General features: G+C 35.2%; 1 protein-coding gene and 3 long non-coding RNA genes across 5 annotated transcripts in view; 1 reads left to right on the top strand and 3 right to left on the bottom strand.

Moving 5' to 3' along the window:
- Window positions 1-3,679: 3,679 nt before the first annotated feature.
- LOC132142988 (uncharacterized) lies at window positions 3,680-4,502 on the bottom strand. Its single transcript, XR_009434144.1, has 2 exons — window positions 4,336-4,502; window positions 3,680-3,830 (listed from the first exon to the last, which is right to left on the bottom strand). It is a non-coding gene; the product is annotated as an uncharacterized LOC132142988 (long non-coding RNA).
- Window positions 4,503-4,912: 410 nt separating this feature from the next.
- Window positions 4,913-5,493, bottom strand: LOC132142987 (uncharacterized). The gene is made up of 3 exons (XR_009434143.1): window positions 5,269-5,493; window positions 5,030-5,203; window positions 4,913-4,947 (listed from the first exon to the last, which is right to left on the bottom strand). It is a non-coding gene; the product is annotated as an uncharacterized LOC132142987 (long non-coding RNA).
- A 3,681-nt stretch (window positions 5,494-9,174) lies between these two features.
- LOC132143383 (uncharacterized) lies at window positions 9,175-25,096 on the bottom strand. Its single transcript, XR_009434246.1, has 3 exons — window positions 25,001-25,096; window positions 11,074-11,159; window positions 9,175-9,985 (listed from the first exon to the last, which is right to left on the bottom strand). It is a non-coding gene; the product is annotated as an uncharacterized LOC132143383 (long non-coding RNA).
- Window positions 25,025-26,093, top strand: part of pard3ba (par-3 family cell polarity regulator beta a) — a 164,400-nt gene continuing 163,331 nt past the window's right edge. Inside the window, exon 1 of one of the 2 annotated variants that reach the window (XM_059553544.1) lies at window positions 25,025-25,412. In XM_059553544.1, coding sequence (XP_059409527.1) covers window positions 25,296-25,412 — 117 coding nt within the window. In that variant the 5' untranslated portion in view covers window positions 25,025-25,295. The remainder of the gene's footprint in view (window positions 25,413-26,093) is intronic. The other variant, XM_059553545.1, reaches the window with a different exon arrangement.

The following is a 26,093-nucleotide window of genomic DNA, read 5'->3' as shown; positions in this document are numbered from 1 at the left end:
TTTTCTCAACGCTAATAAGAATTGTCCAATCACAGCTCGTTGTGATTACTGAATGATTTTATTTTGTAACAGTTTTTTTCATTATTGAAGTGGATTTCATATCTATGTAAAATATCAAGTGTTAGAAAGAATGAATTGATATAAACGATTATACTTTTTTTTACAACGTAAATGTCTACGGTAAGATAAAAAACGTCATAAGATTTGAATGGGACTCGATGGGAGGTTTGGCTTTGAGAGCAGCCGAGCGCCCCCTGAAGGAATAAACTATTTTATTTTATTTTATTTTATTTTTTATTTTATTTTTTATTTATTTTTTTTTTTTTAATTTATTTATTATTATTTTTTTGTTGCAAACTGGTAATTTACCAGCAGAGGGCAGCATTATACAGTTTATGTTCGTCTTCTGCTTACTGAAAGTGTGCTTATACCTGACTACACACGACTACATTATATTTTTTGCTAGTATGTGCAGCAGTACATATAAATTGCATTTGTATTTGGCTGTCTAATCAAATGATGAGTAAACATCATCATTGCTGACATTACTTTTAAGTTCATTCATCATGGAAACGGAAGGTCAAGTCGTCGCATTGCATTGTCATCCAGATATTCCGTGCATTCAGAACATTCAGAGATACTGTGCATACGATTATACACTGTAACAATAGTACGTGTAGCACAGCAGTGTGCTTTTGTGAACACATGCTGTGTCTTTGTTTTGCATTGTGCTGAGGATAGGGTATGTGCATGCGTGTTAGTTGAATTACACAGGTTCATATACAAAAAATAATAATAAGACACGAGAGACATGTGAGACTAGGATTGTGTGTACTTACTAGAATAAAGAAAAACAAGAGATGCTCACAGAGAGAATTTTTGAAAGCTGTGGGGAATTATTGTGGATTCTGCGCAGGAATCATGTGTGTGTTTTTTCTTGTTTCTGGTTCCTGATTTCTATATCGAACTATATGTGTCAAAGATAATCCTCCACGGTGGCTTGGCTGTAGCATCACAACCTCAAAGGCTAAAATGTCTTATAAAGATTTGTGCATGTAGTAGGTCTATACAACAAGCATCGAAAAGTGAAACGGTATAAATAAGAACACTTCGAAATGGAAAAGGTAATCAGTCATCACCACAGAATCCAGAATTAGCTGCTGAAGTGACATCTGTGTTCATTCATTTTTACCAAGACAATTGGCTCGTCATTTCCTGAATACACTGAAGTGAAGTCTGTGATCTGTAGACATGTATGTGTTATTAATAGAGGAGGTCAGTGAAGCCCAGACTCTGGCCCATTACAAAGACTAACAGGAACTTAATTGTTTCCTGAGTGTCTGCAACTTGGGCTGCAAAAGAAAGGTAATTAAATCTCCTCCTCCATTATGAACATTTCATTGTTGACGGGGGTCTTCATTAAGTGGGGTTAATTATGAGCTCTGACAGGGTTCGTCTAGCTTCATGACAGGAGGCCTTTTGTCATCTTTATCTGGGTTGGTCTACCTTCCACATTCAAATACTAGAGGAACAGGTTCATTTGCACAGAGTATAATAACTCAAGTGCTTTATTAGAAGACAGTTAGGCTTCCAAATGCAATGCAAAAAAGGAAATTACACCAGAATGCAATCATTTATAAATTGGCAAAAAAAAAAAAAAAAAAAAAAAACAGAAATATAAATGTTTAATATGTGTCAAAATTGTGCATGCTTATGTAATACATTTTTAAACCAATTCTAAAATAAAAATATCTTTCTATAATGACAGAAAAAGGCTGTTAGAAAAAACAAACAACTACAATGAGGTTGTTATACTAATAAAATGAGAAGAAAAGTACAATGAAAGAAAAATACAAATATACAAGAAATTAAATGAAAATAGTGGCTTTTTAAAATATTGTATATATTATAGATAAATTGTTTTTAAAATGTAAAAAAATGATTTGAAATAAAGATACAACAACAAAATATGATGTACATATCAAAGTACACATATTCAAAATACATTATCTTAAAAGTAATATCTCAAGAAGTTTTGACTCCCAGTTAAATTGATCTTATTCTAAGGATGTTTGTTTAGACTTCTTACTGGAAAACATCACAAAATACAATCTGAAAAAAGTGGATTTGTTTTTTGTTTAGTTTTTTATCTATCTATCTATCTATCCGCGCACACAGACACATATACAGGTGGGAAAGTTATATATATGTTTGCCTTTATGGCTATCAAACTCGTTTTTATTTATTACTTTGTCATTTTAATTCCTTTTAAAACTTTTATTTTGCACACAAACACTTTGTGATTTGATATCAGCTGCATGGTCTTTAAAAACAGTGACGCTTGATTTTATTTCACAACATTTAGTAACTTATCATAACGGCCCTGAATTATAATAATTCCCCTCTTTACCATCGCCAGCAGTTCTTTCTGGGCATTTGGAGGACAGCAAACTGCAGCGCCATAAAACATGTGGTTTATTACTCATTACTGGGTCACTGTGAGTCAATGGATGTGTTAGTAAAACACACAGAAATAACACAACATCAGCCGGGTTACAAACACACCATTATACGTCTTTGCCCCACTTCATATTAATAAAGCTTCCTATTGCTTTTATGGCCATTTTAATTATGTCTATTTGTCTTCCTGTTCCCATGAGCCCTGTGCACGGACGCAGTCCGCTTCAAATGCAAGACACAGACCATAAAACTCAGTCACCAAAATATAAAATTGGATTTGTAATGCAAGAGGCTGTGTATAAGCTCACTGCTCCATGTTCTCTAAAGAGAAAAATAACAAAGCTTGGAACATAAATAGACATTTGGGAAGCAATCTCAAATCTTTTATTCATGTCAAACAAGATTTACATAACCAATTAAGGATGCACATGTGGAATTAATATATATATATATATATATATATATATACATAATAAGTGCTGTCAAACGATTAATCGCATCCAAAATAAGTTTACGTAATTTATGTATATATAAATACATGCACAAGAGCATATTTATGAGAAATACGCTGTTGTATAATATTTTCAAAATATATACTGTGTATTTATTTATACATAAATATACACAGTACACAATTTTTTTTTATTTTGGTTGCAATTAATCGTTTGACACAGAACTAATATCGTAATACACATATATATCTAGTAATATTATATATACACATTTTTAATGTCACTTATGCTCAACTACTTCAATTTAAAGTTTTATATTCAAATAATGTGATTTTGCTGATGAGCAGCTGTATTTTCAGCATCATTCCTCCAGTCGTCAGTGTCACATGATCCTTCAGAAATCATTCTAATATGCTGACTTGCTGCTCAAAAAACATTTTGTTGTGCTCCCTGATTTTTTAAATATATACACTTTATATATATATATATATACACACACACACACACAAAGAATAACATTTGTAAGAAACTATCTCAGTGACACCTCACTTTTTCATACATTCAAACTTAGTTTGATTTGACACTCAATATGTTCTTAATAAAAAAATTCTAACTATGCTTCAAACCGGTAAATAGCGCTGCATCAGCCCTTTTAAAAGCTGAAGGGTCATTTACTACAAATGGGATCCCTAGAACAGAAACAAGAAGCTAATGGGCTTTAACCAACTAACTGCAGGCAACACCAGACCAAAGAAACAAAACACCCATTTAGATAAAACCGCTTTTATCATCATCATTCACAAGTCAACACAAGTCATTTCTGCCACCTTTGGTAAAGCAACTTTCCAAGGATAATGACACACAAAAGTCCAACTGCAACCACCAAACCAGCCATGAGCACCAACTCCATGGAGAACTCTAGAAAAAGAAGGTGAGAAGTAAGGGCTATGACATGGATGCTTGACAGAGGCCTAAATCTTTGTATTTGCAGTGGCCCCAAAACATATTTGTACTCTTAAAGTTACTCTTAATATGCCGGCTAAAATCACTTTTCTGAGCCACTTTTTATGGTGGTCTCAAGGTGAATTTTCACAGATGTAAATCCATAAATAAACTTACAATTGTTCAGTAGTTTTGCAGTAGCTCAATATAACACGTTCCAGAAGGTTTGACAATTACAAAGGGACTGAGACTTGCCTTATTTTCCAAGTAAAATGAATTACCATGAGCATTCAAGGCAAGTAAGATTTCAGACATTTACACGGTTACATAAAATTTTAGTTTCACAAGAAATGCTGTTCTTCTTATCTTTATATGTCAAAGTTTAACCCTTTAACTTGAAGTGCCATTTTAATGTTTTTGAGAGGCTTTATAAAAATAAAACACACAAAAAAAAATCAATTTAATAGTCAACATACACTACCGTTCAAAACTTTGGGGTCTGCAAGATCCAGATTTTTCTGAATGATGTCCACATGGTGACCTGACGACACCTGAGAGGACTTGTGAATTTGCAGTAGAGGCTCATCCTCCATTGACAGCCGTTCACGGACAAAAATCGGCCCAATAGTAGCCTCATCTTCCAGTGTGGAATCTAAAAAAAAAAAAGCTGCACAGCAATAGTTTATACCCCCCCCAACTATATTTGGCTGCATGTAAAAGTGGAACGATACCATCAGTATCCAGACTTCTACCCTTCCTCATGGTGCAGCTGGTCTCACAACCACCACACACCTGATCATCTCCTTTTACGGCAGTCCAGCTGTTAAAAGTGTTGCATTGTCAGTGTTGCTTTTAAATTAGTGAATTACAACTTCAGTTTTTACTATAAAAAAGCACCTGTCCAGTGTGTTCATGTTTTTACATCTGTCTGATCTTGACAGACTGAAAGGAAGAAATGGAGAAAATGTCCACAGCAAAGGTGGTGAAATGAACTCCATACAAACATTTTGGCCTGATGATTTTGTTAGGAACCACACCAGTTTGTTGGGGATTAATAGACCTGGAATTTGTCAGCTTGGCATCCATCATGCATCTAATGATTTTAGTTAAGGGCATAAACCAACAATAGCCCAACAGTAAAGCACTCAAAAGGACTGTCAGGAAGAGTCGCTCACCCGCTGTTCTCGATGATCGTGTACATGGAGGCAACTTCCCCGCTGGGGCCCAAAGTAGCTGCGCAGCTTTCCACGAACACCCGCAGAGGAACGTGATTAGCACCACTGACGCTTCCAGGTTTATGAAATCTCCCAGAAAGTAAGCGTTAGATGGTCGCTCATACCTCCAGTCATCTGTAGGACAGGTTAAGATCGTCAGATTAAGATCAGAAACAAAATAACGCTAGAAGACTCCATACCTGTCATGAGTTTGAGGGAGAAGTGTAGCTGTTCTTCGCCAGGTTTCGACGCAACATAGGGAATCCAGGAGGGATGCAACGCATTACTACTCGGATTGTATTTCCTAGAAGTCACAAGACACCATGCACAGCACATGGAGAAGCAGAGCGAGGAGTACAACAACTTTAGTACCATTGCAATTTCAAGAATATTTTCATAATGCTTTAAGATGCATAATTGAGAGATTTAAAAAACAAAACAAACAAAAAAAACATTAAAAAAAGGTCACAAAACACAATTGTAGAATATTCTAAAAAAAGATAAATAAATATTGAATTCTTTGGAAGTCATCTTATTCCTGCGTATTAAATACCAAAACATTAAGACTCTTCTTAAAATCTTACATTTGTTTTAAATTTTAACGTAGAACTAAAACTCCATGTTGAAGTATAAACTAAAGCCTGATTATCACGCCATCATGTTAGATTGTAAAAGAGGTTTACCTTGGGTAGATGCAATGAAGTGCAACCATAGCTTCATTAGTTTTCATGATCTGTGTGTTAGGAACAGGTGAAGGTTTATACACCAACACAAAGGAATAAACGAGAGAATCTTCAGTCATCTGAAGAGAAATAGCGGTACACGTAGACCATTCATGTAAAAAAAAATCCACATGAACACGAACACTAACAGCTAGAGAAACCATGCTTATAAGGACATACAGTACCATTAATGTGCTCCCACATCCTTGTAGCTCTGACTCAAAGACAACAATCCTGTTATGGTCATCAAATCCAGCAGATGGACAACCACCCAGCGTCAGATCAGAGGGCTCAATGAACTGATTGTTCCCCAGGAAATCTTGCTTCATCTGCTCTTTGACAGAGACCTCTCCACACTGAACCTCGACAGTGTTTGCTGGCTCCATAACCACTTCATCCTTCACATCGGGATAGAGGTCAGGACCAGGAATGAGTGTGTGGAAATCCTGTTGGCTTTGTGGAAAACTCTCCACTGTTTGTTTAGGTTGTATCAGTCCAAAATGTCCTTGGCCTTTCAAAGGCCTGCATGGTTGAAGAGGCACGGATGCGTAGTAGTCGGTTCTCTGGGAGTGTACTTGCATTGGTATCTGGACAAACTCTTGTGATGGAGGTCCCACCATTGCTGGGGCAGGTCTCCTGGATTCATTGAAGTTTTGAAACATGTTGGACGCTACCGTATTTTGATCAAACTCTGCAGGCCCTTGCACTGGCACTGTATGTCTGAAGATGAGATTTTGACTAAAGCTCTGATCTAAAGATGGTTCCCCTCGATTCACTGGTTCAGCACGACACAGTAATCCACGAGAAACTATAAATATAACATCAACGACCACTGAACTTCTTCCCATTGTTGGTCTCTGAGTTTTCAAAGGATGCAACTACTTACCTATCTCTATTTAATCTTGATTGGCTGGAAAGTTCAGGTAAAATTTTGACTCCGCCGTTTTAAATGTCCCTCCGGCCCATGCTAATTAAGAAGCTGTAGAGCTCTATTAAACTGCTGCCAACTTTACTGACTTGTTTCACAATATTAGTACTTTTTATCTGATCATTTGACAACATGAGCAAAAATATACAAAATATTTGTTTAAAAATAATATATTGTCATCATCATTATGAAAAAACAAGAAAAAACAATGGAAAAAAGCACATTTACGTTAATTATGCCTCATCTGAACATTGACATTTTTATACTGCAATAGAAGGGTTTCACCAGAAAACTGGATTTTTTTATATTAAAATTGGATGCATTAATAGTCATAATTTACAAAGGTTATTTTTTATGAAATGAAATGATTTTAATTGTGGACATATTGATATTTTTGAACAAGGGCTTTCACCAGATAATTTATTTAATATATATATATATATATATATATATATATATTTTTTTTTTAAATAAGATGCATTACATGTAATCATTAAAAAGAAATCTTTATACTTGGATACACAATACAAGGGTTTTTATCAGATCAAATTTTTTAAATATATGAAAATATTATTTATATCAAAGAAATTATGCTCATTTATGTTAAATATACAAAGAAAACAATTCAGTTTTTTCTCATTTACACCACTATATATACTATACACTAAGAGGGAAAACCATTCTTAAAGGAAATACAGACTAAATGAACTATTTTCAAAGGTTGCAATGGATTCTTTCACACTTTATCCTACAAAATGCACCACTGATTCCCTCACGAACATAAAGCGTGTTTATCAGGTGGCGTGTTGTGTTAGTCTTTCACAGACTTTTACGACATGCTGTGCTAAACGCTTCGACACGAGAGGAAGCTGTGAGAGGACAGGTCTCAGATCAGTTGGAGCTGCCTATCAGCCCTATTATGCTGTTCTGAGTAACTCCATAAATGGCCACTAATTTGGCCCCGGGGACCTGAATGGGACCGGTGGCGTCTGTGGCTCCGGTGCCAGAAAGCAAGGGCCATCTGCTGGGGACCGCAGGAAACAGGTATCCGTGACCCCTCTACTCCCCGCAGACACAGACAGACAGCAGCTGCTCATTATGAAACAAGCTAAATGAGCTCTGAGTCGTCATATACAGAGAGTCTCACACCACTAGAGGGCAGCGCCAGCTCTAATGATGAGCCCTTAAATGAAAGGCTTTCAGGCGGGATGAATTCAGAATATAGCATACTGTTATTATTTCAGCTACATCTGAATATGGCAGAAAGAGTACCATGTTAATATACTATTTCAAGTTCACTATAAATATTTTTTTAGATGCATGACCAACCACATTCATCAAAATGTGCACTATATCACCCTGGCAATAAATGTGTGTGTGTGTGTGTGTGTGTGTGTGCTCTTGTTTTTGTGACAACTCTGTATAATGACATGGGTATGACACAGGTATTACAAGGAGAGGGTGACTTATGAGGACATAACCCATGTCCCCATTTTTCAAAATGCTTATAAATCATACAGAATGAGTTTTTTTGAGAAAGTAAAAATGCACAAAGTTTCCTGTGAGGGTTAGGGTTAGGTGTAGGGTTGGTGAAGGCCAATAGAATATACAGATTCTACAGTATAAAAACCATTACGCCTATGGGATATCCCCACTTTTCACAAAAACAAACGTGTGTGTGTGTGTGTGTGTGTGTGTGTGTATATATATATATATATATATATATATATATGTCAAAGGATATATTTACATATACATTATACATTTTTGTTTACATAATTTAAGTATGCATACTGTGTTTATTATGTATATATACTGTAAATACACACATTTAGTATATATTTTGAAATTATTTACGTGTATATACATTTATATAAATTATATATGGAGACGAAGCTGACATGTTATGCTTTCTTAGCTGAAATGCAAGGCAACTAACAAAATTTATTTTCTCCCAAAATTGGAATACAAATGCAAGGAATAAATAAAATAACAAATAAATGAAAAATAAATAAATAAATACAATTTCTGAGATGAGACACTGCTCACTCAATAACAACATGCAACAGGTTGAGTATATGATAATAATTCTGTTTGAACATTATCAATGTATATACTACATACAGCACTGTTGTACATGCTATTTAAAAAATCATAGCGCAACATATGCAACATATACATATACTGTGCAGTATGCAAGCATCCCATCCCGAACATAACCTATGATTTTTCTTGTAAACATCAGATGAACATCTGAGTATGTGACAGATCAGATGACTTTTTGATAAATGATCAAAATGATCAAAATTATTAATGTTTCTTTTATGCCAAAATACATTACGATATCATGTTCCATGAAGATTTTTTTTGTAAATTTCCTTCTCTTAAATATATCATTGATTAATATGCATGGCTCAGGATTTCATTTAGACAACTTTAAAGGCAATTTTCAAATAGTTGTATCTCGGCCAAATATTTTCCTATCCTAACAAACTATAAATCAATGGATAGCTAATTTATTATATTAATTTGATCATGTGCACCCTATGTAAACAGCATGGATGATTTCAAACAGCATCGGTCTTTGCATCATTCAACAGACTTATTTTATCTAACTTTTTTTTGTTGTGACCCCTAGAGGAAAACATGTTCAATTACCTTCATTTGCAGTCAGAATCAACTGTCTGCTAAAATATAAATCCTTTAGGCAAAAGTCCTCATCTGATCACCATGTAATACATTTGTTTAGGAGAAAAAGATCTCATTTGTGATTCTTCCTTTTATACAGGCCTGCCAGCTACATGATGTTTCTTTGTGTGGCAGCAACGTGGTAAGAAACGATAAAGACGCTTGCCAAAAGCTTGGCTCTGAGTGGATGCGGATGACAAATGTTTTACCTCGAGAAGTGAATCGGGCGGCTTTACGTGTCTGTTGACTGATCCGGGGCCTGCTGCTCCCACACATCTGCTAGCACTCGTCTTTGTTTAACCCATGCTTTGTTGTTTCAGAGCCCGAGCGCTCAGAGAGTCACATGATCACAGGCTCCTCTGAGCCTGTCAAATATTCCCGAGGTGCAGCTGGATTTCTCCTCCAGATAAGAGGATCTGGACGGCGTTCTGCATTCTGTGGGAATGAGGAGCTCGAGGACACCTGCTCTACATGAGCTTCTCTGGGCTGGTTGCTCTTTCATAGCTCAGGAGACGCAATTCAATTCTCAGTTGTTTCTTTCAAGTATCGAATTGCTCTCAGATATTACTCAAAAAATTCCTTGAAATAAATAAAAAAAGACACAAGTGAGAAAATCGATGATATGCAGTAAAATTATCAAGTTTAATAGCAGCTCATATTATTTGGTCATAGAGGAATTTAATGAGTAATGCTTGAATTCATTGCAATCACTGATTTTAGATTTTAGTTCTGGATTCCCACATAGAAAGTCCAATGAAATTTTAAGTTTTTAATTGGGAGGCCTAGAAACAATGAAAATGTCTATATTAGTTATGGTCTCCTCTATGATATTTAAATCAGCCAAAATGGATCATTTTAAGTACATAAAAATAAGTATTAAATAATTTAATTATTATTATTTTTTATGAATATGATTTAACTATTATATAAATATTTCATAAATTACATGAATTTTTTTTTAATGATTAATAATATTTTGTTGATTAAATTTATTTCATTATTTAAATGTGTTTTTTTTTCATCCACAATTCACAAATAACTGGAAGAAATTCATTGGTCAGCTGCAGGAACTCTGCAGATATCTAAAAAATATATAATAATAATAATAATAATAATAATAATAATAATAAAAATGACACGGAAGAGAAGACAATGCTGAATAAAGTCGTCGTTTTTGCTATTTTTGGACCAAAATGTATTTTTGATGCTTCAAAAAATTCTAACTGACCCTCTGATGTCACATGGACTACTTTGATGATGTTTTTCTTACCTTTCTGGACATGGACAGTAGACCGTACACACAGCTTCAATGGAGGGACTGAGAGCTCTCAGACTAAATCTAAAATATCTTAAACTGTGTTCCAAAGATAAACGGAGGTCTTACGGGTTTGAAACAACATGAGGGTAAGTTATTAATGACATAATTTTGCTATCTGGGTGAACTAACCCTTTAAGATTACAATGTGGTACAAATACATATATATACAAATACATATATATATATATATATATATTAGAAGATGAATCACTATTTTCATTTTATGACCAGTATGTAATGATGTCACCAAACATCATGATAGCAATGACAATGAAATTTGATGAAAATCAAAAACACACGACTTTTGCTAGAAAAAATCTGAACATTGGGAGACATTTTTCTAACTCACATGTGAAATGACTTTCTTCTTGGTTTCTTGGGAGAAGAATTCAGTATTTCAGTCTTCATTTGCTGTCCTTGTAATCTCATTGCCATCTAGGAGAAACAACTGAGATGTTAAAGATCCCATTTGTGATTTTTCTTTCCTCTGGGAAGTGTCTTTAGACAAAAAATAAACCTGACATTAAGAAAGGAGTGTGAGTAAAGGAAAACAAGATGAAATCAAATGTGGCATTAGAACCAAGAAACCCAATGCCGGCCGTATCCAGAGGAAACAGATGGAGTAATAAAAGAGGGGCTTTGATTCACAAACCATCAGCGTTCCTTTCCAGCAGATTAGAAATGCGCTGTTATTGAAGACATGCATCACATGGCGTCTCCACAGTACTCCACAGTATGACTGCACCTTAACCAAGTATGAGCAGCAGTGATGTTTGCTAACAAACAATTATCTCCAATAATCCCTTTTGAGATGCTAGACACCGCTGTCATCAAAAGACATTTACCTTGTTTTGAGAAGGTAATTTAGTCATCTGTACGATAATAAACTTCAGCTGCCTGGTGCCGCGGCGCATAAGTGGACGTCTACTGACTTTATTAGGTTGTCTTATTGACCGCAGGATATTAGCTCTCTTCATTATGCATCTTCATTACCATTTTTCAATCAAGGTAATGCTGTAGAAATGGAAAAAATGGACTACTGCTTAATGATAGCGAAATAAATAATGTTTGGCGGTAATCCGGTAATTTTGAGTCAGAAAACAGCTCTCACGTGCATCCATATACTGAGATGCATTTATACACAAAAGCAATTACACATTGCCTCATTTCACTGCATTACTGTTTGTGAAGTTGCACTCCAAACACATTTAGTTGCAGCTAGTTATCCATCATGTCTGATCGTGTCATTTTGCAATAATTGAGCCCCCTGGGATGCACACAAGATATATTCTCTGCTTTATCTACATTTGCTTTGTTAAATCTCATAATAACTTCCTCTTTGATAAATCAAAACCGGGGTTCATTAACAAAATGGAAATGTTTGAAATGTAGGTGTTACATTTATGACCATATTTGTGACCATCTCTGACATCGGGAAGTCATCATCATCATGAGCCCAGCTGTATTACTGAGAAACACTATGCTGTATTGTAGTATGTAGTATGTGACACCATGTAACTCAGAGGGCGACGCCATATAAACAATCTGCTTAATGAGCTTGAGTGCTTGGTTCTTTATCCCCACAGAACAACACAGCAGGGGACAGAAGAGGGCAGTTTGTCTTTGTCACATTAGGGAAAGACTAGGGAAAACAGTTGTTAAACTAGGCACAGATCTCACAAATAATTAGGGGTGATTGTTAAGTAAAACATATGTAGTACTGTTTACATATTTAGGGGTTAGGGAAACCAAATCTTTAACATTAAAGTTTCACCCATGTACTCTCTGCATTTTCCTCTGAATATATCTGCCAGAAGACCAAAAATAGATAAAAATTTCGGCTATTTGGTAATTATAATAAAGTTTACAGTGTCATCAGGGTTGCGAAAACATGCCCAACTGCTACTCAAAACTAGCCCAATCGCATTTCGAGGGGGGTTTCCCAGTAAAAATCGAATTGAGGGAGGTAAAATCCACGTTTTTTGGTCGGGATCCTGCCGTAAAGCATTCAAAATTAGCATTCCGGGGTTTGAATATCACTTTAACTTCAACCGGTGGACATGTAAAACAACCCATGGCACAGAGTAGCCCAATTCTGCTGGAAAACCATGGACCTGGCAACAATGAGTGTAATAAGTGAACAGTTTTATGTCTGTAGGTGGCACTGTGTAGCTAAAGCCAAGACTGTCTTCAGAGTCAATCCCACAGTTTCCTCCTTGGGCTGGAAAATGATGGATCTTTGACAATAATATGCTGTTTGCTCTGAAGCCTTGAAGTGAGATTTTAGCTTCCCAGCCATCGAGTGACTGGCTGCTGACCTTTAGAGTTTGTGTTTTCACACACCAGCGCTGTGTGAAACTGTATTTATTGATTTCCTTTGTAGATGTTGAAGCAGGGTCACGATTAATATTAATCAGTGCAGTAAGAATAAAGAATGTTTAAAATAGCCTAATGTTTTTACAATGTGTGCATCTTTCCATCTAAAACCTTTATCTTTAAAATTCTTTTAAGCCAGTTTCTTACAATAAACCCCCTGAATACATATAATCTGTTAATATTTAAATGTGCTAGACTTTTGCTTTTCGCACAGCAGCAAGAAAAAAAAATTACACTGAATGAGAGACTTCAGTGAGTAAACAACCTAGAAACCACCCAGAATGCCTTAGCAACTGCATAGCCTCACCCTAGCAACCATGTAGCAATGACCTGGCAATACCCTAAAGCAATGTGGAGTTTTGCCCAAGAAAATGTATTATTACTGTGGCAAAATGGGTAACAACTGAAAAATAGTAAAAATATTATAAAACACCCTGGTAACAAGATTTACTTCAATACATTTAGTACATTGTCTAATGTAAATAATCTACATTGTCTTGCTCTCAGTTGTTGAAGCCCTAAGACTGACAAGAGCAGTATACAAATCTTCAATAATTATTTGCTTGATCTGTCCGCTGCTTTTGACACGGTTAACCACCAGATCCTCCTATCAACCCTACTGGCAAAGGGCATCTCAGGAACCGCACTCTAGTGGTTTGAGTCTTATCTATCAGATAGTTCCTTCAAAGTATCTTGGAGAGGCGAGGTGTCCTAGTCGCAACATCTAACTACTGGGGTGCCTCAGGGCTCAGTTCTTGGACCACTTCTCTTCTCTGTCTACATGGCATCATTAGGTTCTGTCATTCAGAACCATGGCTTTTCATACCACTGCTATGCTGATGACACTCAACTCTACCTCTCATTCCATCCTGATGATCCGATGGTAGCTGCTCGCATCTCAGCTTATCTAACAGACATTTCTTGCTGGATGAAGGACCTTTACCTTCAACTCAACCTCGCCAAGACAGAACTGTTTGTGGCTCCAGCAAACTCATCTTTATTTGACCCTCTAACTTTAGCACTTACTATTCTAATTCTATTCTTAAAACAAAAAAATCTAACTAGCTTTCTAATCTTTTTCTATTCTATCGCTTCTATTGTCCTCATTTGTAAGTCGCTTTGGATAAAAGCGTCTGCTAAATGACGAAATGTAAATGTCTAATAATAATGTAAGCTATGCTCAAAACACATTGCATTTGAGAGGGAGTTATTGATCAATTTCATTTGGAGATGTACAGTAAAAACAGTAGGTGGCCAAAACACAGCGTTAGAATTATCTTCTGTCACCAATTTCAGAATGAACAGTTTATGCACTTGTGCAGTGCAATTACTATGAATAAGTACAATATTGTAGAAGAGCAAAAATTAAGTTTGAAGGATTAAAATGTTTAAAAGTCTCTGTTTAATCCCTATTTATTCTCTAAACGAGGCCGAGAAGCAGTTGAGATAATATAGAAGCCTCACTTGGGATGCATGATCTTCATGTAAAAATGTTTCTTCAGTCTATAGCCATGGTGACTCCCATTATGATGCAAATAATGCTCATATATAGACAAAATGGCCTGAGTCTGGCCTGGATCAATTGTGCCTCTGGGCTCATGGCATTTATGGAAATTATGATCATAGATCAATACATCCCGCTTACTGCAACTCAATTCTAATTGATCTGTTGTTAGGGAATGGGATACAGAAGGCAAGACAGACTTTCACTGTCTGAGAAAATCAGCTACTTTGTCTTTGCTGCGGTTTGGAAAGAACTGAAAAACACTTCAAACAGAGACAAAAGAAAAGGTTATTTCTGCCTAGAATTATTTCTGCTTTATGATAAAGAGATTATTTCATAATGAACCCGTCTAGGCTGCTTTTATCTTGCTTTCTACTTTTCTACGAGGCAGTGAAAACCTAAAAGGAAGTTATTTTGCCTTTCCTTTGAGTGTAATGAGATTTGCACACATACTTTGATTACACTCAAATACTCTTTAAGACAAATCGATTCAGTAGAAGGTGATTTTGGAAAGTCCTCCATCATAAAAGACACAAAAGTACAGCTCTTGAAAAAGAATAAAAAGTCCAAAACTCTGAATTACATTTCAACAATGTATTTTAAATCACCAATCAAATCATAAATAAATAAATGCAAAAATACAGTATATTATTCAAATAAATGTTAAATCCTACAATAAATGCAAATATTACAGTCAATATACTATTTGCTTTAATACCTCAACTTATGTTCATTAAAAATATCTTTAAAAAAAGTTGTAAAAATTGCAATGATGGAAATCTAATGAGACTGAACATCGATGGGATTATGGGAATTACAAAATGTCCAGATGCACTATGGACATGATAATTTTGTTACTAAAGTGCAAATGTCATAAATATAATTGAACAATGCAAAAACTTGGACATTATTTTCTTCATGCAGAATACTATTTCTATGCTACTGTATCAATTCCTCTCAAAGCTCACCCTCGTACCTGAACTAATTTGTCTTCCCCTGAATAATATGCCTCAAAACACTTGCAATATGCATCATAATCAGAAACTGTGGAACTGATTCTAAACACAACAATTAAAAAAGGAATCGCATGTTGGAAGTATCTCTGTCAGTTGAACCACATCAACCAAAGCAGTCCTCACGATTTTCCTTCATCCTTTGCTGTTTCTGTTCACAGCATCGCTCTCTCTCTCACTTTCATTCTTTCAACCTTTCTTCCTCTCTTTCCTTCTCATCTCTCTTTAGACTCTTATGCTCCTTTCTTCCTTTCTCTATAGAAATCAACCGAAATCTTCAATACCATTCATTTGAATGCTCAGCACATTTGGGGTCATCTTAGCCAGCACTTCAAAGACAGAAGCTAGAGTTCATGGCATGCTAGGGGCTATTAGATCAGGGATGCGATCTGACTGTTGAAACAAAAATAATCTCTGTCAATACTTGTCTTTTGGTGGGACTGAAAGCAGAGGAATTTTTTGTGGGTGCACTGAGAAATTTTGTCAGTTTAAGTAGATTAGCATCATAAATATAAAAGTCTTTACAACTCTTTGTAAGTCTGTCTGTTGATATTTGTAATCCCAAGTTTGTTGCATGAATGATAAATTAATTAAGTTGTGCTTGCTTACACCATAGCAAACTGTAACACTCAAAACTGTAACATTATCTTGAGAAATCTAGCTATTTAATATCTATGGAAGGGTTTACGTTATCTTTTGTTTTCATTCTCTTTCTCTGGTCACCCTTGACTCTGGGGTCAGATAGGAAATGATTGAAAGCCCTTGAAAACTCTAAATGCTTCTGATAGGGAAAGTTCCTATAGACAACCCTATAAACCACAGAAAAACAGGATGTGAGCAGATAAATATGATTGGTATGATTTTAAAAGACCATAGGAATGAGCAACAACAGAGGGCAACTTTAAGGAAGCATTGCCATTTCTGTTGTTTTGGCCTACAATATTACACTCTTGTTAGTGTTATTTAGTTGATTGTTTAATGAGTGACAAAGAGTGCTTGGTAGGTATTTTTAGTGCATTTATGCCAAGTGTTTTGCCAAGTGTGAAGAGTTTTGAAAAAGTGATGTACTGTGTAAGTATTGAGAAATATGCCCTAAGGATTGTAAAAAAACTGTAATATTGTCATGCAAAGGCAAAATGTAGTAACCATAGATATTTTTGTCAGGTCTGAACACGTATCTTTTTCCTTAACAGATGGGTTTGGATGGGTTTGGATACAGAGAAAGCCGTGTCTGAAAACGGACATTTTTAACCAAATTCTATGGTTACATATTGTGTTTATGTTGTATAGGGCAATTCAATATTATATTAAGTCTATGTTTAATAGTATTGGCACTTGCTGATGCAGAAGTAGTCTCTTATCGTAGCACATGTGTGTAGCAAGCTGCTGCTAGCTATAGCTAGTAGGTAAAAGAGATGTTATTAAATGGCAGTTGCACTTAAGTTTCAGTAATGTAAAATAATTGAGTGATTTTTTAACTGTATTTTAGAAAATATTGTTTTAATAAACTCAAATGTGTTCATAATACTCAAAACTATTGTTTTCTATAATGATTTGAGGCTATCGGTTTCCCCAATTAAAATGAGTTACCACAAATTCACAGGATAAATAGATAGATAGATACTGTAGATAGATAGATAGATAGATAGATAGATAGATAGATAGATAGATAGATAGATAGATAGATAGATAGATAGATGGATAGATGGATAGATGGATAGATAGATAGATAGATAGATAGATAGATAGATAGACATAGTCATCTAACTTGGAATTATAAAGCAGTAAATTAGTAACTTTATGATCATCAGCATAATCTTTACTTTCATAAATCAGTGTGATTTTGAGCTCCTTGGATCTTTTCCTCTTCACTCTAATTCTTTAATTTGAGCTTAATTGTTTTGACTACGGTTAGTGTAGAAAAACCATGATTCATTTTGGTAAGGGTTAAGACTAAAATGCTTAGTATTAGTATTTTTGAGACTTGTAGAACAAGTGCAACTAAACGAACCATCCAAACAGTTCAAAAAGTCATTAAAATAGAAATACAGCATTAGTACAATCCTGTGAGGTGTGGTTAATGAATAAAGTAAGCTACTGTGACAGTGTTAAGCACCCAGCTGGCTCCAAAAAGCTGAAGAAGGATGTATTAGTGTAGCGTCGTGAGTGAACGTGGTGAGCATGTATTGCAAAGTCCACCAGGGTTTTTCATTGTGATAAATGAACAGTGCCATTCAGTCATATTAAACCACGCCAGCCAGCTGTTCCCTCGGCTCCACAATCGTGTTCCCCCCTCAATTTAAGTTCATCACAATCTCACCAAGCCAATTGCTGCTATTAGCGGTATTACCTCCACCCTGTTTGCTTTTGTTTAAAATGTACCTCATAATTGCCCCAAATCGCTGTTAGACATTTGCAGCAATTAGTCGGGAAATTAGGAATGTCGTGTTCGCTCCAGAATTGCCGTAGTTTTTCATCATAGGATTTGTTCTCTCTTTGCTAAGTGTTAGCATGCCATAATGAACTTTAATTAAGCGGCTCCCCAAATGTAGCGGAAATTGCAGCGCGAGCGAGATGCCAGCGAGGTGGGGAAAGATTTGTGACAATCCGCTAATTTGATCCATTAGGCACAGGTGTAAGTCTGTGCTAAAGCTAGCGTTTCTGTCTTAGCACCTGCCAGTGTGTGAAGATTTTAGGTTGTAGCTAAATTATATATTGTATATATTATTATTATTTTTATTTTAATTTTTTAACACGGCAGGTTGAAAACATTTTTTTTTTTCATGTAACCTGGGGGAAATGATGTAAAAGAAAACAAAAGCTTTTAAGTGAAGAAATGGTTAACCTGAAAGTGACAATTCTGTCTTTATTTATTTAGTCAAGTACAGATTTAATACTAATCAATGCCTTAGTGTGCAGAGACCAACATTTAAACTTGAATTCTCTGTGGCTTTGTAATTGGTTATAAGGCCAAGTAAGTTCAGTTAATCTATCAAATTGATTCACTTAGTGAATTTCAGCTGGTTAAAAAAGGCTCAAAGGCATTTTATAAAGCCTAGTTTAAGACATATTTTTCTTGACCAAACTTGCATATTTCAACTGGTTGAATTGGTGTCAATGGACTTTTGTTTCTAATGAAGACAGAAGTCATCAAGGATGATGTATTTGGCTATTAAAGTAATGAAGTTGCTGCCATAATTGCTTTTACAGTCTAGGATCAAAAGAGTAGGCCTACATAACCCAAAATGCACCTCTGCACCCAACCAATCTCTTTTAGTCATGAACAGAGAGGAGCTTTGTGCTGGCTTTTATTAGACATGGTTAAAGGCTGGTTTCATTGCTTAAAGACTGCTTTGTTCATGAGTTAGTGATTAAAGGAATAGATCACCATCATAGCTGCCCACATGGGTTCCCCTGGAGCCCACAATGGACCTTTAAAAACAAAACACTTCTCAGTTTTTCGGTATGTCATAAAAGGGAATCTTATATACTGTAGATAACCTCATAAAACTATAGGTTTCTTAAGCACCAAATCAGCATATTAGAATCATTTCTGATGGAAACAGCTGATACAACTGATGTATTTTGATAGCTTTGCCATTACAGAAGAAATAAGTAAATACAAATAAAGTGTAAAATATATTAACACGCTATTTCACAACATTTAGTCACAATTCACTAAAATATTAGGAGTAGGCTATAGAAAGAAAGTTTACTTTCATCTAGGCTATCATCAAAGAAACGGGAAAAATTCTACTCAGCTGTTTTCAATTTTTATTTTTTATTTAAATTATTTTTTGCAGCAAATCAGAATATTAGAATGATTTTTGAAGGGTCATGTGACAGGAGTTACTGGAGTAAGATAAAGATAATTCAAGAATTCTTAAAAAAATTGATTGGTAGTGTATATCGAGCAATTTATACATACACACTTTAATTAGTTTTACTAAAAAAAAAAAAACACTAAATATAATAAAAAAAAGTGATCAAGTCTGAGTTTTTTAATATATAATGAAAAATATATATTTAATTCAACTAGTCTCACTTTTTTCTCTTGTAAGTAAAAAAGAAAAAAAGAAAAGAGACAGTAAAATGAAAAAAGGCAGTTCAACAGGGAACTAACATATCTTCTTTATATCCAATATCTGCTGTCACCCCTAAGCTAAGTTTTCTTTCCAGATATGGTTGGTTCAAGGCAAATAGATCTGGGAGCCCCGTCTGTTGTTTGGTTATAAGGTGGAAATTGATTTAGGATTGTTAAAACATCGCTTGGTGCCCACCGAAGCCCAGATTAGGCAATGAAAACAGATGACACAATCCCGTCTGTTTGCTCAAGTCTGTCATATCCTCAAACATCCAACCCCGGCCTGCCATAACTATGCGTAATGAGCATATTCCTCTCAAACAATACATCTTCTGGTCGGGCAAAGTGCTCGGCGTCTGTAGGGGCCGGTGATGGATTAAATGGAAGACACTGGGCAGATGTGGAGGAGAGTCTGATGAGAATGATTGAATAAGAGCCAAGACGACGTCCACAAAGATCTTCCGAGAAAAGGCTTTCGGTAACCTCTGAAAATGCAATCAGGTTTGTTTGTTTGTGCTCAAACGTTCTCTGACACACGCTAGATGCAATTAAATACACCCACACCGAGTGCAAAGCAAGTCATGCACATGCACACTAATGCAAGGAATGTGGAGCGCAAGCATGCGTGAAGAATTTACATGATAAACAAACATACATCTTGTACTTTATTTCTTCATAATTTGGGCAGCACTGATCTGGGAAGTTTAAAACAGGCCTTGTATTTCATTTCTCATTCTTCTAAATTATGTCTCTGGTTGGTTAGATAACGAGAGCAGAACTGCATTGTGGGGGAAGTCATGTCCAGTCAAAAACTCCTCGTCATGAGATAAAAATAAAGGAAGCTGGTTTTTCTATAAACAGACATGCAGTGTGTCAAACTGATCTGTTCCCTTTGCTTCAATGGGTTCATAGAGAATAATCCACACAGTTCCACCAACAACAGGAAGTACTAGAGAACGAGGGTGCTCCCTTTATAACAAAGGTACTTTTGATACAGGATCCTTCAAACCTACAATACACTTTCTTCGCTTATGTTTGAAATAGTACACTAGCATATCATACTTAAAATTTTTGCACAATATAGTATGCACTGAATGCAACATTTTTAAAAATTAAACATATAAAACAATCTCAAAAATGATTGGAGTATGTTTTACAAGAAAAAAAATACCATTTAAGTCTTTCTACATCAAAATGTAATGTTTATTTCAATATTTTACTTTCTTTGTATAATGAAAGCTTGTTTCTACCACAGAATAAAGAAAATGGTTGCTGACTTTTTATTTTTGCGATTTTACTTATCACTTTTTAACTAGCATTTTGTAATTTAGATTATTATTTTATTATTATTAAATCTGGCAATTCTATTTGTTTTTTGTATTTTATCTCACAATTCTGATGAGTGTATATTTTACAATTCAGATGTTAATTCTGATATTTTTCTGGTGGAAACAGATACATTTTTTTTTTTTTGTAAAACCTGGTTAACAATTTATTTAAATGCTAGTGGAAATTGTTTAAAAGTAAATCCATAATGATCCACAAGTTTCCCCCCCCCCCAATATGATATACATGAGATTACATTGCACTAATGGTCTGTCAACATTATAATTTGCACACACATATTTTTTATACGAAACATTTAGAAATCTGATTAATTTGAATAAATTTGAGTTCCTGTAATAACACTATTTTTATTACAACAATTCTTATAAAATAATGTAATATTTATAATGCTGCTCTTGGTCACTAAATTGTAACTTTTGATAAAAAATAATAGCTTGATTGCTAAAATATGAGCAGCTTAACTTTTCTTTGACTCAAACATTTTCTTGACTCAAAACTGAATTTTAAATGCAGAATAACCGTTTTTAAAGAGGGTACTGTAGCTATACTATACTTTTTTTCTGTAAGCATTATGCTACTCCATTCTGAACACATCCCATAATAATCCCTCTCACTGCAAGCAAACCATGTATACAAAGCACTAAAGACAGGTTTGATGAACAGCATAAAACGATCAGGCCTCTATCCCTCCCGAGCACGTTACTTTACAATAGGAAAAAGATAAACAGCTTTTCTTCAACCAAAACAGAGTCTCATTCTGTCTGTTGCCCTCTCCATGAACTCTGTGAAATGATGCTTACTGTCTAGCAGCTGCAGAACAGTGTTTTACTACTTTCATACTCGCCAGTGCAAATGCAATAAGCCATTTAATCAAGCCCAATCAATTAAAACACTACAGATTGAGGTTATAAGCGTGAAATGAATACTTTGCACACCACACAAAATGAGAGTGGTAAAATGATATTACGCTCCCGCAACAGTGCCATGAAAAATATTAGATTCCTTGTTAATTAAATTTTTTGCTGCTTATTTCTTTTTGGGATTTTAATAAAAAAATGTTTAACATCAAGAGAAGCTTACTGGTGTAATAATGCTTCTTTTTTAGTTCATTATATAATGATGTTTTTGAACACGTGTCCACTGTGGGAAATTGAATTCCTTGTCAACAGCAATGATGTCCTTCTGAAATTTGATAGCGGTTTCTCTTATCACTTTGTTGGAATTTTAGCATCAACAGAACTTCCAGGAACTCCAGGAATGTTCCAGGAACTAACTGTTTCAGAATCTTGGCTGGTCTTGACTAGGCCTTTGTGTGCTTTTCGTTTCATTTTGTTTCATTCTGATTCTTTCTGTATTGTAAATTATTGACTCGTTGACTATACTTGGCCTCGGTTTCAGATGCATGATGGGAGATTTTCCTTCAGAACGTGCTGGAACAGAGCGAGTCAGCAAGAATCAGAAACACTTTCACACACTATGACGCCATCACCACCATGCAGAGGTTTAGCTGATGTTGATGATATGGAATGTGTCAGTGTCGGCTTACAACTATCTGTTTTAGACATGATGTCGATTTCTGACCCACATGAACATCTACATTTTTCCAAAGGGTTTGGGGATCATTCAGTTTTGTGTTAGTACATTTAAAAGGATGAAAATTCATTATTAACTCACATTTATGTCATTCTAAACTTGTGTGAGTTTCCTATCCATGAAATAACAGATGGATCATTTATTGAAATGATTCAGTTCCTGTGCTGAAGTTTGCATATTTATTCTAATGATAAACAAAAGAATATAATAGCACTCAACTTTACACAATAAAATAACATTTACAGTAGCTAGGGTTAGAAAACATGTATGGGTTTCTCATCTGTGAGAACACATAAGAAGATGTTTAGAAAAATGTCTCCCTTTTATTTTGGTCCATAAAATGAAAGTCATATTGTTGATTTGGGCAAACATGCACAAACACAGTTGACATGAATGTGATACATTTTTTCATTTTTTGGATTAACTTCTTCTTTAAGATTATCGTCTGTTCAGTTGGAGTGCAAAAAGACCCAAATGACTGACTTTTTAAAATGAAAGGCGAGACTTCCTTTACAACAGCTGCCATTTTGAATGCTAACTTTTGAATGCAACACACATCGTGCACACACACACACACACACACATACACACACACATATATATGTATATATTTACTTTTACTTTAGCTTACGCACCTTGAAGGCATGAAAAGAAGAAAATAATTAATGCAAATAAATGATATGACACAAATGAGAGCACTTGACTCGCTAGCAATAGCTGCAGACAATGAAAAGTTAATTGGCAGTGAAAGGTTTATTTATGCAAGGACTTACAGTTGATTTATGTTAGCGCTTCACGCTGATTTTAGCTATCACATTAAACGTTTGCTTCATACCCTTGAGATTTTTTAAATGCTCTCATGCTTAATTCTGAGCATTCGAGGCACAGTTTTATAGTTATAATGGTTATCTCCACCAGCTCCATTAACTCCTCTGTGCTGGCTAAGCAGTTTTTTTGATGTTTGACACATCTGTCATACTCGCTTTAAATGCGTGCCTCATAAACCTCATGCGCTGTGAGACCATCTTCACTTCCAAAATGAATGAATGTTCCAAAAACATTTTGAGCTTCACTTTCCCCATTATATTTTATGGGGAGGAACGGGAACCATTGTGTACCATAACTTTCTCCAAATGGTTATGGTAATTGCATGTATGGGAAATCAGATATCAGAAAGAGACAAGCCTGGGTTTTGGCTGGCACAGTCACCCCTCCAGATGGCACAGTTTGGCATCTCCTGTTATAATGATGGGATGGCCTAGGACTTAAGGGGCAGTGCCAGCTTACTATCCAGTGTACTGTTGTAATATTGGTGTATATACTACAAGAACTGTTTACTTCTTAACTATTAACCTTTTATTGAGCAAGGATGAATCAAAGGTGACACTAAAGATTTTTTTTTACATTCTTTTTCAAATAAATGCTGTTTTTTGGAACTTTTGATTTATCAAAAAGGCCATACATCACTGTTTCCACAAATATATTAAGCAGCACAAAATTGTTTTCAACATTGATAAATAATAAGTAATGTTTTTTAAGCACCAAATCAACATATCAGAATGATTTCTGAAGGATCATGTGACGTATGAGTTAGAGTAATGATGCTGAAGCTTTGCATCACAGGAATAAAATATCACAAAACAGGAAAAAGTTATTTTAATGGCCCATTACTGTTTTACTGTATCTGTGATTAAATAAATGCAACATTGGTGAGCAAGCACAGGAGACTTCTTTCAAAAACATTAAAAAATCATACAGATGCCAGACCTCTGAACAGTATAGTGCAAGTCTTCTGGGCAAATATAGTCTTGGGAGCTATAAAGAATAGCTACTTGTGCATAATTAATGTGAATTAATTAAAGAAGGCTACATAAATGCTAATTAGAAGTCAGTCTATCTATCTATCTATCTATCTATCTATCTATCTATCCATCTATCTATCTATCTATCTATCTATCTATCTATCTATCTATCTATCTATCTATCTATCTATCTATCTATCTATCTATCTATCTATCTAATTTTAGAGGCAGTTTCCCTCTAAAAGCTTAAGCACATAACATGATTTATACCAAGTACTGATATTTCTGGATATTCTGAATGTGCAAATATGGCATTAGAGTTTACTGTATCTTAAGGAGAATCTCTATTTTTACTTTCTTCTTGTAGAGTACCTATGTGAGATTCTCCGTTTTTTTTTTATTATAAATTATTAATAATAATAAATTAAAATAAATAATTCAAGCTAAAAAAAAAAAACAATTCAAGCTAAGCAGTGAAAGTAGGCTACATCTTCCTTTCCGCAGTGTGGGGACTGAGCCTGTGTAGCTTCATAAAGCAGTCTGAGTTGTTCACTTACTATTTTGCCGCTTCCGGTTTCACTCTGGACCAGCGGGCGCGAACTCAGGAGAAACCTATCGAGACTTTCTCTGTCATCCAGGACTGTTCAGTCTGTTGGAAGGATTCCTGTACGGTTATTCTGTTCATGGACTTAATACTGGTTTACCCAAGACTTTTTTAGCACTTTAAAGAGAAAGAAGATCACCTGTAACTGCTGACCAATGACACCTGTTGTCTCTTCAGCGCTCGCTTTAAGAGAAACTCTGCTGTAAACAAACTACGAGGATATTTGAACGTTTGATGACGCAGTTAAGATGAAAGTGACGGTGAATTTCGGGGAAACAAGGATTGTCGTCCCGTGTAAAGACGGTTGGATGGTGCGGGATTTGATCGATCAAGCCACTCAAAGATACAAGAAGATTGTTGAACAGGTGACGTGTTGTTTTTAAGTTCGAATTTGATGAGACGGACAGTTAAATCGTAATTTATTAATTCGATTATTCACTATGGATTGTTTAAATATCGCTAGTCTGAGATTTGTGATTGGAATTATTGAAAAAAAAAAAACTACACCTGTTTACCGGGTAACGAATCGTACTATGACGTAGGCCTGGTTTATTAATATTAATTAGACCCTACTTGACGCTGCTTGAGGAGTTTAAAGAGGAAAGCAACCCTCATGAATATTAAGTACGCCATGGAGACGTTGCGAGGCTCGTTAATATTAAACGTAGGCCTTCACCATAGTACGATTGGTAACCGGGTGTGCTCGCATGCTCAGATCACGTGATCTCGAGCTGTCAACTCTGACATTTTTCAAATTTCTGTCTATTGTTTTGAATATTCATTAACCGTAGACATTCCTGCAATCTGATACTGGGCTAAAAGTTTGTCATGAGCCTCAAAAATGCAAATATGATCTTTAAGACTGCACATTATATGTCTGGGAAATTGGGTTCTGAAATAACCTTTGTTACCAGTGACTTTCACTTCACTTTTGGTGTGAATTGATTACAGTTTGAAACACACATCAAGATATATAATATATAATATACACACATACATGCATACATACATACATATATAATATTACTGTAGGTCTTTTAAATTGA

The sequence above is a fragment of the Carassius carassius genome, chromosome 7, assembly GCF_963082965.1.
Source record: "Carassius carassius chromosome 7, fCarCar2.1, whole genome shotgun sequence".
Lineage (NCBI taxonomy): Eukaryota > Metazoa > Chordata > Actinopteri > Cypriniformes > Cyprinidae > Carassius > Carassius carassius.
Note: the sequence above shows the minus strand (reverse complement) of the source record. Positions and strands in the feature narration are given on the sequence as shown.